Source organism: Apis cerana, linkage group LG1, assembly GCF_029169275.1.
Source record: "Apis cerana isolate GH-2021 linkage group LG1, AcerK_1.0, whole genome shotgun sequence".
NCBI classification, from domain to species: domain Eukaryota; kingdom Metazoa; phylum Arthropoda; class Insecta; order Hymenoptera; family Apidae; genus Apis; species Apis cerana.
Window position 1 is genome coordinate 23,917,542 of NC_083852.1, and position 15,437 is coordinate 23,932,978.

The window sequence follows — 15,437 nt, forward strand, 5'->3', positions numbered from 1 at the left end:
TTTGGTAATCGTGTAGAACACGTAAAAATTTGAAAAAAATATAGCATGCTATGATAATCATGTAGCTAGCTGTTATTCTTGTATATAGTGACAGGAGAAGCTAGGCAACAGGATAGCATTGCGACAGTCGGTATTTCTTGAATTTATCGTCATAGTTTCGCAGATATTATTATACATTCATGTCTAATTAAAAGAAAAAGAAGAAAAAAAAAGGGGGGGGATTTCTTGTGTTTTCTACGCATACTGTGTTAATTATTCGTCAAACAACATCGAAAGTTTCTTCGATTCTTTCCATGTTATACATGGAAAGAATCGAGAGAGAAAGTTCGACGATTCGAGGCATCTCGTGGCATTTAAACCGAATTGAGTATCGTTTCGAAAACAGGAACGTCGAATTGTAAAGTTTAATTCGAAAAGTTTGATATTCGACATATCGACCTGTCAATCCAATCGATGTAAATGCAAATCGAACGATCGTTTAAATATTTAAAAATTTGCAATTCCGTTATATATGCAACATTTTTTTTTCTTTTTTTGTTTCGATAATTTGATTTCATCCCTCGAACACGATGATTTATAAAAAAAAAAAAAAAGTAGCGTAACTTTTCCTCTCATGATCTTTAAATCGAACTAAAATGAAAATCAGAAACTCACTCCCTCCCCCCCACCCCCCAAAAGCAAGAATATAAAAATGTATTAACATTTAACAAAATTCTCAAAAATTAAATGAACTTTATATTTTTGTAGATTCACGTTTAATAAAAATAACGGAGCACAATATTCTCACCTTTAAAAAAAAAATCTCATCACATCAATCGTCCTGTAAACCCCGTCGACAATTCCATCTTCATTTTCTCGCGTTTATTGCGTTTTGAAAAAAAAAACCGGGAAAAAAAAGGAAGAAAGAAAAACGGACTCAATTTGGCGTGTGCCAGGAATGTCGATATTGTTATCACCCGGCAATGTTTGACCCTACAAAAGCACTGTGTATCTATACAGGCGCTTACGCGCCGTGCACACGCGTATGTGTGTGTATATATATATATATATATGTATGTATGTGTGTGCGGGCGCACGCGCTTGTGTCTCGTATGTGTGTGCCCGTGTATATACATGGATGTGTATGTATGCGCGCGTGTGGTGTCCTCTTTCATTCGATCGCTACGTGATGCACAAGTATTTTATGACGTGGGCTACTGGTGCTCGTGTACCTGTACCTTGGACCATCGCATATTTTGACTCCGTCACTTGTCGAAAAAAAAAAAAAATTCTCTGGAAAGAAATTCTCGGCTCGAAATTTCCATTTGGGGAAAAATCAACGTGTGTACAACGCGCGATCATGGGGAGATGGACGATAAAAATTTGGACGATTTCTAATGATAAGAAGCAGGATGTCGCGTGTAAAAAAAAACCCCTCGATCGATTTCTTCCGGTATAAAGAATAATCTTGTGATTTTTGGCGTCTCGCGAGGATCGAACAAATCTCGTGGAGAATTTCGTGAGAATGGCCCGGGCCGGAATCGTTTAGATATGCAAACACTACTTAGGAAGATACTTAGAAAGACAAGCGAAGAGAAGATGTGAACCGGCGCGCGGGAAAAATAATAAAGTGAAAACTCGTGGAAAACCTGAGATGAGAGATGTGATTTTTTTTCTTTTTTTTAACGAAAGAGAACCAACAAAATCCCGAATTCCGTTAGGAGAGAGAGACACGCGTGTAATTGACGGAAAGAAATGAGAGAAACGTAAAGAAGGGTCGATGAAGAGAGAAAAAAAAAAAAAGAAGAAGAAGAAGAAGAAGAAAAATAAAAGGAACAAAGATTCACAGATGATCGATGTAAAAATGCAAACGATCGAGAACGGAGAAAACACGCGGTCACGTGTGATTCGCAAGTACGTGATATATACTTGGCGTGAGAAACGTCTGAAAAAGACGGAGAGTAATATCTTACCTCTGGTTGTCGCATCACGTGTGATACGCTTAATCTAGCAATGGACAGAGTAGATGATGAGATGATCGTGGGGGAAAACTCGGGCAGAGGGGGGAGGGGAGGGTTAGGGGAAGAGGGATAATGAAAAGATTTTTTCGATCGTAAAATATAAATGGGATGGACACGACATAGAAAACCAGGCAATCGTAGTCTTACCTCAAGAGGTCCTTTCGTCTTGGTCCACCGGTATAAACCGGGGGGAGGGGGAGAGGGAAAGGAGGAGGAGGAGGAGGAGAAGAGGATAGAAAGGGGGAAATCCGTTGGACGAACGAATCGCAAAGGGACGACGGTAACGCTCATTAGTGAACATGAAGTCGATGAGGGTTTAATGACGATGTAAGATCGTAGAATGCAGTTCGCGAAATGGGGGCAAGGGACTATCGAGCATGGAAGTAAAGGTGAGAGAGACAGGCGGATTCCTCGAAAGCAATTAATCGAAAGTGCAACTGGATGGACAAAAGGATTCGCGGAAAGAATAGCGGCGGTGCCGGAAACCCGGCTTCGGGCAAAGAATTTCTTCAGGGAACGCTCAGTTAGAAAGTAATTTCGCACTCGACGATTAAATTCGCTCTTCCCTCCCTTCCCCCTCCCATTTTAAAATGTATACACGCTATGTTTTCATTTTTCTTTTTTTTTTTTTTTTTTTTTGGAATTATTAATCATCACGCGACACGTCGTGGCGCGAAACACACTTCAAGGAAAGCGGATCCCTGGAAAATTTCAATAGCAGCCGAATATCTCTGCTATTTACCCGATTATTGCTCTAAACAGCACTGTTTTCCTCAAACAGTGCCGTTTCCTCACCAACCACGATTCCATCTTCGAACTCCATTTTCTTTGGTTAACATTGGCGATAATATTGGGGGGAGGGGGGGGGGGCGAAAAAACCTCGCGGAGGACGACTCGCGTTGGAAGGATCTCCTCTCGAGGGATGATCGAGGGGGTGAGAGATAGGGGGTGAAGGCGGGGGTGTCAGGAGGCGTCATACGACATCTTACCTCCAGAAGCTCCTGACTTTGCGTCTGGGTCTGGGCCTGCTGGGTATTGTCCATGATGCTGGCGTTGGTCGTGGTGGTGCCTGTGGACGTGGTGCTGGAGGTTGGCGTCGTGGAGAGCTGCGTGGGTTGCGACGTCGACGGAGGGGCGACCGTTGCGGAGGTGGTCGGCAATGGGAGAGGCAGTGATGGCGGTGGTGGTGGTAGTGGTGGTGGTGGTGGTGGTGGTGGTGGTAGTGGTGGTGGTGGTGGTGGTGGTGGTGGTGGTTGTGGTGGTGGTGGTGGTGGTGGTGGCGGCGGCACCACCTGCACCTGCGGAGGCGGCACCACGACGGCTGTGGGCAACGTGGTGCTGGTGGTGGTGTTGTTGGTTGCGTTCACGGTGTTCAACACCGTGCTATTCGTTACCAGTGACGTGACAGACGCCAAATTGGACGACGCGGAGGGGAGGCCGGTTTTTTTCGCGACCGGGTCCTCGACATCCGAGTGCTGCTGCATCATGTCGCGGTTCCTCCAGCTCTCCGCGATGCTCTCCCGATTCTTCCAGATGGTGGCCACCGTGCTGCTAGCCAGACCCAGCTCGCGCGCCACGTCGCTCTTGCTCTTACCGCGTTCGATCTCTTGGATGATCTTCATTTTCTGCTTGATCGTGAACGCTAGCCGCTTTCGACCCTGCGTTTGTAGGTTTAGGGATGCCCAATAATCGATCGTGTTAATCGCAGGTACGTGATTACGTGGTGGTACGCGTGCGAGTGACACCCGTCGCTCTTTTCGACGGTGGCCCGTCCTTCGTTCGAGGAGGACGTTCGTAAACAATTGTTTTGAGCAACTTGGGTGAATGATCGTGGTGGTAGTGGTAGTGATGGTGATGGTTGTGGTAGGTGGTGGTTGGATTTCTAGCGTGGTCTCACTGTGAAGAGGATAGGCTGAGCCTTTTTCGAGCTTCGCAACCAACTGAAAGTTGCAACAGAACAAACTAAGGGGCTCTACACCAGCGATCTTTCGATTCTTCGACTAATAACTGTAGGTAATATTTTTTTCTTTTTTTCTTTCTTTCTTTCTCGTTTTCTCTTTTTCTTTTCTTTCGTTAAAATTTTTTCACGTCTACGTAACCAAATGATCGCTAAATGATGCCGTAAAAACAAACAAAAAAAAAAAAAAAAAAAAATATAAAAAAAGAACGAACAATAAGATCGATTGTTTAGCGAAACTGGGCATCCCTAGGCCACGTCCCAGCTATTTATCAATTGAATTACATCTACATATTTTTCACTATTTTTTTTTTTTTTTCGGTTATCTCCTTTCGGCTGACATCGTTATTTTTGATTCCCCTCGAACGTCTCGCTCTGCGTCGAATAACTGCGTGTTGCGTGTATGTTTTCGACAGAGAAGGAATCAGGTGGACATGTAATATGTGATGTGACAGTGCGTGTGAAGGTGGATGCAAGTGAATGGAATGAATGAGCGAACGAGTGACAAAGAGTGATTAAGAAAAAAAGGGACGAGTTGGCGGGTCATCTGTAATTTGATGTGTCTCGCTTTCTCGGGCCAAAAGATATTCCCATCCATTTTGGAGAACTATCACAATAAGTGGGCTGATTAAAAATTTCTATACTCGCGATTGATCTACTCGCGCCGATTTTTTTTTTTTTTTTTTTTTTTTTTTTTAAAACTTTTTCTTCGCCGCGGAAAAATCCTCGAGAAACGACGAAAACGACGACGAGATCGTAAACTCGATTTCTCGAATTTCCCTTCTTTTTTTTTTTTATCGATGCTCTCATCATTCGAGCAATCGGAGAAGTTTTCCGCTAGCGAAGTGCGCGCTTCTTCCCTTTTTCGCCGCTCTCGAGACCGTGTACGCGCCGATTTTTCGTTCGTCGGTTCGATTCGCAGAAAAGTTACACACGATACACGTCATCTCGGCTCGAGTGAAAGAAAGAAATCGGAGCGTGCACGATCGAAAAACATAAGGTAAAACTAATCTCTAACGAACGAGACGAGGGACTAGTCTAAATGGTATCTAATCGATCTAACTTTTCGCACGATCATTCGACGTCAATCTATGTGAAATTAGGTGAGAACAAACTATATACCACGACAAAGATCGATATATATATATATATTTTTTATATATATATATATATATATACGTAAGACTGTCTACAGTGCACACACAAAGCACCGGGTAATTAATATGCATCATCGAGATCACACATATACACACACACACATACGACTAATGGAACATATCTCGAGCAGACACTATCACGAGTTCTCGATCGAACGGATTAATTTTCCATTCGAAAACCTTGAAACCACGGATAAAATCGATGTTCCCAATTTTCCATTTGTCAAACACGGTATATCTCGTTTATATCTTCGATTATTTAAATCTAACTATTTTTCTTTTTTTATTATTATTATCCTCTTTATCATCCCGTAAATTTCGTCCAATTTCGTCCAACCGTTGGTGTTAATACGTTACACGAAAAGAGAAAGGAATTCGAACATCGATACACCGTGGTGATCTCGATTTTCTCGACAGTTCTTCCCCCCTTCTTTTCTTTTTTTTTTTTTTTTTTTCCTCTCCATTCTTTCGTACATTTTCTCCCGCTCATTCTCTCTCTATGAAAGCTGCACGGTTCATCGCGGTTCTCATCAATGAAACCCAAAGACTGTCGGGTCGGTTCTCGCCGTGTGGAGGACCCGGAAGCGAGATGCAGCCACAAACGATCTTCGGTTGAAACGACTAGAAAGAAACACGTTCTCGGCTCACTGACGACGAGGGAGCGTTAAACGAACAGAAAAATGTATCGAACACAAGAACTTTTTATATGAAAAAAAAAAATTATTAAAAAAAAAAAAAAAAAAAAAGAAGAAGTAACTTTGGAACTAAAGGGGTTTCGATCAAGAGGATGGGGGAGAGTTTTGTCGATTTGATATTAGTTGGAAAACTCTGGGAGGACATGCTTGGGGTTCTCCTGTCACTATTGCTAGCGATTCTCGGTCTTCTATGGGGGAGGGGTGGGGGGGATATTTCTTGATTTCTCGTGTGTCCTGGCACATTTTGTTTTTTCTCTTTGCTTCTTTTCTTTTCTTTTCTTTTCTTTTCTTTTCTTTTCTTTTTTTTTTCTTTCTATTTTCCTTTTGCTCGGTTGTTGGTTGTTGGAATTTCGTAGAGAGAGGGGCGATACAAGGGGTTCACATATATATATATATGCGAGTATATATATAAGAGTATCTGGAGTTACAAGAATATATCCACTGGAGGAGTATATATATATGTATATATATAATGTACAAATAGATGTATATATAATATACGTATATAGATATAGATAATATATATATGTATATGTATAATATAAATACGACACACACAGAGAGCATGCGACACGCACGACAGGTGGACAAAAATACAAAAAAACGTAGTAGGTATCCCAAATAGAGTGAGAGAACAGACTCCTTGTGAATGAAACAACGAGAATCGAGACAAAATGTGAAAAGGAAGTAAAACACGGATAATAAGAGAAGACGTAAAGAGGTTTCAACTTACCTCGAGCAACTGTTGATTCCTAATCTCCCGCTCCCGTCTAACCGCCTCCTGTCTCTCCGTTTTCTCCTGCTCCTTGATCAACCTGGAATCGTATATCGATCGATCGATCATCTTCGTCGCACGTATGCACAGCATTCGTTTTAATCCCTCCACGAAAACGAATCGGATCGAATAGACGAAGGAGAATTATCGAAACGAATTGAACGAAAAATGAAAATCCGACTCGATTCGATAATCTTTAAGAAGAAAATAACGATTTTTACCTAGCCTGTTCCTTATGTCGCTGCGCCTCCTCCTTGGCCAATTTTTTCGCGTACGCCAACTTCTCCCTCTCGTATTGGTTATTCGTCCTCGAGTCCCTGAAACCACCCGCGGCTCTCAACTCCTCCAATCTTCTCGCCACTTCCTGAGCCCCCAACCTGACGAATTCCGCCTCCGCGAGGCCCATCGTCGGTTGAAGAAACTCGCCTACCAGAGGACGAGAGGAGAACGAAAAGTTGGCGGTCGTCAACTCGGGCGGATTCTGTTGCTCTAGAAACTGAAACAGCCAATTCTGAATTCTAATTACGTGAGCCAAGAATGAATAAATAAACGCAAAAATGACAATAACGTTACTTGGAAAAGGACAAGAATTATGGACCAACCTTGGCTAAATCCGGGCTGCTTCTGAACGTCTTTCCGCAAGGGCTGTAATAAGACACGTCACCCTTTATCACTCCCGACTTCCCCAATCCCTTGATCACGGTCTCCCGCTTCCAGCCACGCTCCAGCGGCACCTGGAGATCCCTCTCGCTGGGCTTCACCTTTCTTCTCTTCGCGCTGGAGACGCCGTCCGTGTTGTCGTCGTCGGTATCCGTCACAACGTCTGTGTTGCTGCCGCTTTCGCTCGTCACGTCCATGTTGCTCTCCTCGCCGGAGACCTCGAGCAACTTGTTCTTCATCTTCTCCTGCAAAGACCGCTATATAGGGAGCATGGTTTTAGTGGGAAATCATAAGCGAAAAAGAAAAAAAAAAAAAATCCGCCTCCCTTCCAACTTTTTACTTCTCTCCTCTTTCCCTCTGACGATGGTGTGGCTGCTCCATCGTTCGATTTTCGAATCAAACGAATCGATCGTGATGTATTTTCGTGATAAAATTGATAATGAACCAATAATGAATGAACCAAAAAAAGGAAAAAAAAAAAAAATAAAAAAAAAGGAAAACAAGTGTGAAAATGAAGTGAAGGAAAATTACATGGAAGAATATATGCATATATATCGACCACGAACTTTACCTGATTCTTGTCATCTGTCTGACCGGTCTGACCGGTCGCTGTAGCGTGCAATTGAGCAGCCAGAATATTGGACCTCAGTAACGAGACCTGATGAGACAATGGCACACTGGGGTCCAACGTGGGCGTCGGTTTGATTCCCAGGGCTCTGCTCTGAGCGAGCAACGAGGCAACCGTGTTCTTCTTCGGTTTCGAAACGCCGCGACCCAGGTTCCTTGGCCTGCCGTCCTTGTGGTGGGTCGTGCTTGCGCTCTCGCTCTCCTCGCTCCCGCTGCTCGGCCGTTGCGGTGAATCGGCGGCGGCGAACAGCTGCGCCAACGAAGGGCTCGGCGACGCCGGCACCGGCACGGAGTTCTGCGGCACCCTTCGAGGCTTCGGTCCTGGCTTTCTTCTCGCTACCACGCGCGAATCGGTTCGATTCCACGATACGTGGTGGCCATGTATGAAATTCGTACAGAGAGAGAAATAAATTCCGATTTATAAAAAAAGAAAGAATTTATCCGTGAAATGAAAGAGAAATCGAAACGGGTGCTCGTCGAAGATGGAAAAAATCCGTTTCTGGGTGCGAATAGCGAATAATCCGAGGCGACGAACGCTACTTACAAGTTCGATCGGAGGCGAGTAACGACTGACTTAAATTACTGAGCTGGCTGAGCGGCTGGCTGCCGGAAATCGGCGAATTACTGCTGGTCGTCGCCGGTTTCAACGAGAGGTTCAACGGCGCGTCCGAATCGTTCGAGTTGCTCGTGTTGGTGGTGGTCGTGTAGGACGATGGTGCCGGTAGAACGTTGCCGTTCGTCGAATGTGCCGGCAATTTGATCACCTCCACGCGATCCACCGACTCCCTGTAATCGTTCGACTCGCTCTGAAAGAAATTAAAAACGTCTCAAAACGTTTAACGTCCGACCTTCTCCTTCCTTCTCCTTTGATTCTTTAACAATTCTTCGAAACTTTTTTTTTTCTTAATTTTGCAATCAAGAAATTTCACTTTTTCTTTTTCATAAAGCCGATAATTACCCCCGTGCGATTATACTTTCTCGGTTCCATCATCAGTGACGTGGTGGTCGTGTTTGTTTGATGAGCGGTGAGAGCGGGTACAGGGGGCGGATGTACGCTCACGCTCGGCGTGTCCAAGGATATGGTCTTCTTTCTACCGCGGTTCGTTGTGCCAGGAACCTTTGGACCGACTATGCTCGACGTGTATTTGATAATCTCTGTATCGGGTGGCAGGCGTACACCTCCTAATATACTGCTAGGATCGCTAAATAAATAAAACGTTTTGCATTATTCAACAAATATTTTTCAACAAATATTACGAATTATTAAATCTACGCTTTTATTACGTATTTAATGCAAAATAGCCCTTTGAAGACACGATTATGAATTATATGTTTCATAATTACATATATATATATATACATATAAAACTTTATAATTTATTTTAATTGTTACGTTGTAAACAAAACAAAAAAAAAGCAAGAAAAAAAAATATCTAACATTAAAACCGAATGCAGAGAGGATAAATTTAATCAGTGTCGACAAAGGGCTAAATGTTCACCGTGCGTAAACGCTTTTTTTCCCCGCGACTATTTTGAATATTAAATGCAACGGGACGTGTGACTAGTTAAAGGACAAATTGTTTAAAACGACGCGACGTTAAGGGCCATCGAGCAATCATAACAACGAAATTACACGGTTTACAAGCACCGTATGAAAGTTAAATGAACGGGAGCAGAGCCGTTAGCGTGGAATTCACGGTGAGAAGAACGAGATGGAAACAGAGAAAAATATATATCCCCGCGAATAACAAAAATATCGATCGTACGAATATCCCTTTCGATTCGTTTTATATTTCGTTTCCTCCTATTTCTCTTTTTTCTTTTTTTTTTTCCTTTTTCCATCCATTTTACGTATCGTTTTCGCTTTTTCCTTTTTTTCTTTTTTTTCCTTTTTTTCCTGTTCGTATTTTTTCGGTGATTGTTGTTGTTTTTCCTTTTTTTTTCCTCTCTCTTTGTTTGTTTTTGTTCATTCTTAACGATCTCTCACCTGCCCTCTTTCGCAGAACTGTAGGCGTATCGGCAAGCGTGGAAAAATAATTAATGGGAAACGGTAAGTGCGATGCGGACGCGGGAGCGTCAGTTAAAAAATAATGAAAACGGGAAAGACCATCGATTTAACGAGCTTGCACACTCTTTACCTGACAACGTTCGTTTGGGAATTCGGCGTGGTGCTCGCCGACGTGCTGTGATGAGAGGACGTGACCGGCGCCTGGGTCGAGACCGGTAAACTGCTGCTCGTCATACTCGGCGTCGTCGAGCTGCTGCTGCTCGCGGGAGTCTTGTGACTCTTGCTTGACTTAGCTGTTCCACAACAGAGACACGTTTTCAAACGTTCGGAAATTCTTTCCAATAAACGAGAAATAAATTATTAGATTCCGTGGAAAGCGCGCGCAAACTCCCTTTTCACAAACTTTTTCAAATTCCATTGGATTATATCTTATCTTTTCACAGATAGAGGGAGAAAAGAGAGAGATCTTTGCGATACTTACACTTACTGGACTTGTGGGACGACAAGGACGGGGGATTAAGTAGCGAGGCAGGATACGGTGGCAGGAGGCTCTCGGCGCCAGGCGGAAATCCGGGCAATCCTGCCGCTCCTTGTAACCTCGCGAGGTAGTCCTGTGCCGCTAAGTGTGAGGCCATCGTCCACCATGCTGCACTCGCGGGATTGATGCCTGGATTCCAATTAGAAATTCGAAATCGCGTAAATAATAATTACAAGCACGTTCGAAATCCAGCGGATAATAGTGTGCAACGGGCGAAATTATTATACCTAAACTTGCAGCCTGACTGGCAGCCACGCTCAGAGTACCAAGGCTGCTGTGGGAGTACGGGGGTGGCGGTGGAGCGGAAGCCGGTGTGTGACCCCCGAATCCGGGAGCAGAACCTCCACGGCCCAGGATAGCGTAAGCCGATGGTAAATGATGGGCCCCCAATCCATATCCGCCCGGCATACCGCCGAAAAGCGACGAAGCTGCACTGTCGCTCCGAGGCCAATACGCTGCAATCAAAACCGATCCGACGATGTTCAATTACTACTACGTGTGCTCGTACAACGCGAGAGGGACGTTATTATATCGCTCCTTTCCAAAATATAAACTTGGATCGAACTAGTGTGCGATAAAATATACATGCGTGTATATCATGCTGCAGATTTTCTCGCTTGATATTCGTATATTCGTGTGAATAGGTTTCAATAAACTTATCATCCGTAAAAATGTATAACGAGTAGGTTGCGAAGTTTTGGAAATGAATGTATAACATGTATAACGTTATTTCAGAAATAGACGTATTACGTAATTCCAATTTAAAACTTGATCGAATCCTATTAAAATTAGGAAAAATTTGAAGCGCGATAAATTGGAAGATAATGGTTCGGGATCGACGAATGAAAGGTGATCAGAAGCGCGGAATCTTGCTCTTTAAAACGTTCTCGAAATATCATCGCGTAAAGAAAAAGTAATTTATAATCGTTTGTCATCTTACTCTCATCTCATTGACCTATCCCGAATCCCTAGCAAGCGACAAACGCGATTTCTGGAAAAATCGATTCTCTACGAAGAGAAACTCGTTCGTAATCTGAGAAATTTTTAAAAAAATTTTAAATCCTTATATCTGAGCAATAAATCAAGATATCAGGACGAATGAAAAAATGATTTCACGATGTTTTCTCTATTACTTAAGTAGATTTTTAAAACGATATTTTTAAAAGTAAATGTTTCTTGAATATAACGTATATTCTTGTATGAAATGTACAGAAACATGATTTAAAACAAAATAACGAGTCGAGATTAATCTTTTAAAAATTAAATGCTTCATACTTCATATAAAATTGAATATCTGCATAAAATACGATTCTTCCTAAATATCGTACAACGTTCAATGAATTTATACGTTTTATAAAATACTCAGCGAATATATCACCAATATTTTTCTTTTTTCTTTTCACTCAGATTTTTCAATTATATATATATATATGAAAATTCATAATGCCAAGGAAATTATCCCGCGATAATTACATTTCTACGCGTTCGTCGATTAAATGTAAAGTTAAATGGTTAAATAACAAGAACATATTACACACGTAAGAAGCTCACGTCCACGAGGGGATCTAATCTCAAGATTTACAACGATCGCGGCCGGTATTACGACGCACAAACCTTTCGAGATAACGGAGTAATCTAAGGTTATATCTCTCAATGGTATCCACGTACCAACAATCAATTGTCGTGGTAATAGCAATCGAGGTTGACCTTCGATTAGAATTGAAATAAACTTTACCTCGCGTATCCCGATACCTTCCAACTTGAAAACTTGCAGATACGTGATCTCGCTCTAATTTTCAAGTTTTCGAAGCGTTATTGTTTCGAAATTTTATTTTTTTTTTTTCTTTTTTTTAACCAGAAGATAAGAAATTTGAACGGGGAAAACATCGATACGAGTGTTGACACAAAATCTATATCGGTTAATACGCATCTTGCATCTCGCCTTTGGCTAAAGATTAAATATAAAAATATACTTGCTATTTCTAGTAACTGTATTTATTCATTCGACAATTAAATGTGCATATATTGACCGGTCAAGTGTATACATTTACTGAAATAACATATTCATTGCGATATATACATATGTATGTATATACTTCGAATAAATCCTGCTTCTACATCCTCCACATCAAACAGGAACAGGTTTTAATCTCACGAGTATTATCCTCCCCGTGATCTTCGATCTCTATCATTCCAATAATCACCATAATAATTACGATAGAAATTCATTATTATCGACACATTTCAAATTTCAGTTCTATCCTTCTCCCCTTACATCAAAGTAATTACCAAATTCCAAATATTTATCCAGATCTTTAATCAAAAAACAATGAGACAAAACGAAAGAATCTTCGAATTTCTGTTACCCATCGTCCTTCGTAGCGAACATTACCGGCCTGTGATTCGCGTGTACACGATTTTCGTGAACACGCACACACACAAAACCGTCGCCAATTCGAGTTAATTAACCAATTATCCGCGAGCGTCATACGCAATTGATTTACCTCCCGGAATTAAATATAACCGGTGTAATAACGATAATTCGGCACCAGGAACACCGGCGCATACGGCGTTCACGAAAAATATTTGTAAATTCGGGAAACGAAGAGATAATTAGCCAGTCGACCGGGTATTTCGCCCTCGTTACGCGAGCCCGTTAATGGACGCGGAAAACTTGGAACGGTGAAAAAAAAAAATTAAAAAAAAAAAGGAAAGGGGAAAAATGGATGTACGCAAGAAAAAGCGCGAGGAGAAATTGGAACGAGAGAGGAGAAGGACGAAAGGAAGGAATAAATTCGATCCAACGAGTTAGTCGATCGAAATGATTTAAAGAAATGAACTTATCTCTTTAGCTCGAGAAAGAAAGAAGAAGATATTTCTTTTATCGAACGAAACACAAACGAAACGAATCATAAGGGAAGGAGAAGCTGAAAAGAGACGAAATTCCCTGATAAAATTTCAATCTCTCGCTATATATAATGCATCGCAACCATTACCACGTGTATACGATATGCACGTATTCATATATGTGTGTATGTATATATATATATATATATATATACATCTAGAGAACATTATGCAGTTGCTCCAGTCGGTGAAGTAGTCGTGTAAGCCAGGCGAGGGTTCAACGACCGGTATAAATTAAAGCGGCGCTTGGATTTCAATGCCACGGCCTTGCTCAAGGCCACCGTACTCGTAGAAAATCAACGGTACATTTGCCGCAGCGTTTGTAACAATAAATTGTACCAACATCGGTGGAGCCACGTGCTTGGTAAAAATATCCTCCCTCCCTCCCTCCTTCCTCCCATTTCCACCCATTTTTCGATACAATATTTTTAGATTGTATCGTTTACAGCCAACAGATCGAACGTCTAATCAACGATCTAACAACGACACGAGCTCCTCGTTACTTCAACTTGCGAAACGTCGAAAACTTGGATCGACTCGAACTTTCTTCTTCTTCCGAGCGACACGCGCGGATCAAGGTTATCTTGGTATCTCTCGAATGATTCGAGTTGAAAAATTATACGCCGATTCTTCCGTTCGGGGGGGGAGGAGGTAGGATCGACGAGACGGCTGTTGAGAGAGCGATATGCCATTATTCGAGGCGAGAATAAAGGGAGATTTAAAGATGATTCGACCGAGTCGAGGATATCCGCGACGATGATGGTTAATCGCAACATCCGATTAGAGAATCGTTAACAAGAAAGTTCGTGAAAGAGGAAGAGTATCGGCCGATGCGGTGTTCAGTTCTTTTTCTCGAACACGATATCATCGAGTAACGAGTTGGCAGGGTGGCAACGCAGCAATTTATTCCTCGCTTCCTGTTACCACGCGTACCACGATACGTTTTTAATTATTACTCGGCTCGATAGTTATAATTCGTTTTTGATAGTGCTAATTGTGGCAGGGCCACAGCCGGGACGATTTAATTGGCGAGACGTTAACGTTCGTTCTTTTTTTATTATCGGGAGAGGAAGAATTTCTTTGGTGCTGGATGTTTCGAGGAGGAGGAGGAGGTGGACAAAGAGTCAGGAGTTGGTCGAATGAAATATAATTTCGAGAAGTTATGGGCGTATTTTCAATATTTATCCTATTACGGTTACGAGTTGACACGGTTTCGAATTATTAACATTCTTAACCGCATACCTTATAATCGCACGTTTCAATAATTACTTAAGATTTTATATCTTCGTCCGATCAATGATTTAATAAGTGATGCAGCGTATACGTATCATTTCCTACTAATTATAAATAATTTATTTCCGATTTATTTGAATCTATCCTCTTCCTCTCTGTCTCTCTCTCTCACTCACACACGAATGGAAATAAAACATTTTTCACACGGTTCGATTTTCAACACGAGCACACAAATTTCTTCCCTTCCCTAATGAGCTAGCGACGGTGAACGAGCTATTTCGTGCTTTCCTCTTTAACGTGGATGCTTTAATGGCAATCCATTATTCGAGTAACCGAGCGAGCAGCGCGCGAGATGGAGAGAGAGAGAGAGAGAGAGAGAGAGACAAGCCACATTAAGTCCGCCATTTTCGGTGCTACTCGTTCGCCATCGCGCCAACTTCCGTAACGATTCTCGATTAAAGGAACGCCATCAAATCAACATCTCGTTCAATCGTTATTCGTATTCGAATTTCCTTGCGATTCTCCCGATGATCGTTAATTAAGCAAAGAAAAAAGAAAAGGAAAAATGAATATAATTGAAGATTTTTCAACCATTTCTTTTCAACGGCGTTTAACCGATGAATCAGGGATTCCATACGTGGATTCGCGTAACGAAGAGGAATTAAATGTAATCTTGTTTATACATGGGACAATTTGAACGAATATTCCTCGTTTCTCTGATACACGGAGTGATAAATGAGGCGATTAATCATTCTGAAAGGGAATCGAATTAGATCGAAACCGGGATCGAAGGAGAATTGAACGAAACAAAGCGATGAGAATGAAACTACTTGAGGGGAAATAACGTTTCGAAATATTGTTTCAAGAGAAAATGATGAGG

At 42.0% G+C, this 15,437-nt stretch overlaps 1 protein-coding gene across 50 annotated transcripts in view; it reads right to left on the reverse strand.

The window, feature by feature from the left end:
- Positions 1–15,437, reverse strand: part of LOC108002081 (bromodomain adjacent to zinc finger domain protein 2B) — a 136,191-nt gene that overhangs the window by 14,721 nt on the left and 106,033 nt on the right. For 15 of the 50 annotated variants that reach the window (XM_062086785.1, XM_062086759.1, XM_062086768.1 and 12 more), the window contains 11 exons: positions 10,645–10,872; positions 10,361–10,546; positions 10,010–10,172; positions 9,859–9,876; positions 8,830–9,073; positions 8,416–8,677; positions 7,816–8,207; positions 7,187–7,501; positions 6,806–7,095; positions 6,543–6,624; positions 2,990–3,940 (listed from right to left, as the gene is read on the reverse strand). In XM_062086785.1, coding sequence (XP_061942769.1) covers positions 2,990–3,940; positions 6,543–6,624; positions 6,806–7,095; positions 7,187–7,501; positions 7,816–8,207; positions 8,416–8,677; positions 8,830–9,073; positions 9,859–9,876; positions 10,010–10,172; positions 10,361–10,546; positions 10,645–10,872 — 3,131 coding nt within the window. The remainder of the gene's footprint in view (positions 1–2,989; positions 3,941–6,542; positions 6,625–6,805; positions 7,096–7,186; positions 7,502–7,815; positions 8,208–8,415; positions 8,678–8,829; positions 9,074–9,858; positions 9,877–10,009; positions 10,173–10,360; positions 10,547–10,644; positions 10,873–15,437) is intronic. The other 35 variants (XM_062086907.1, XM_062086912.1, XM_062086908.1 and 32 more) reach the window with 18 other exon arrangements.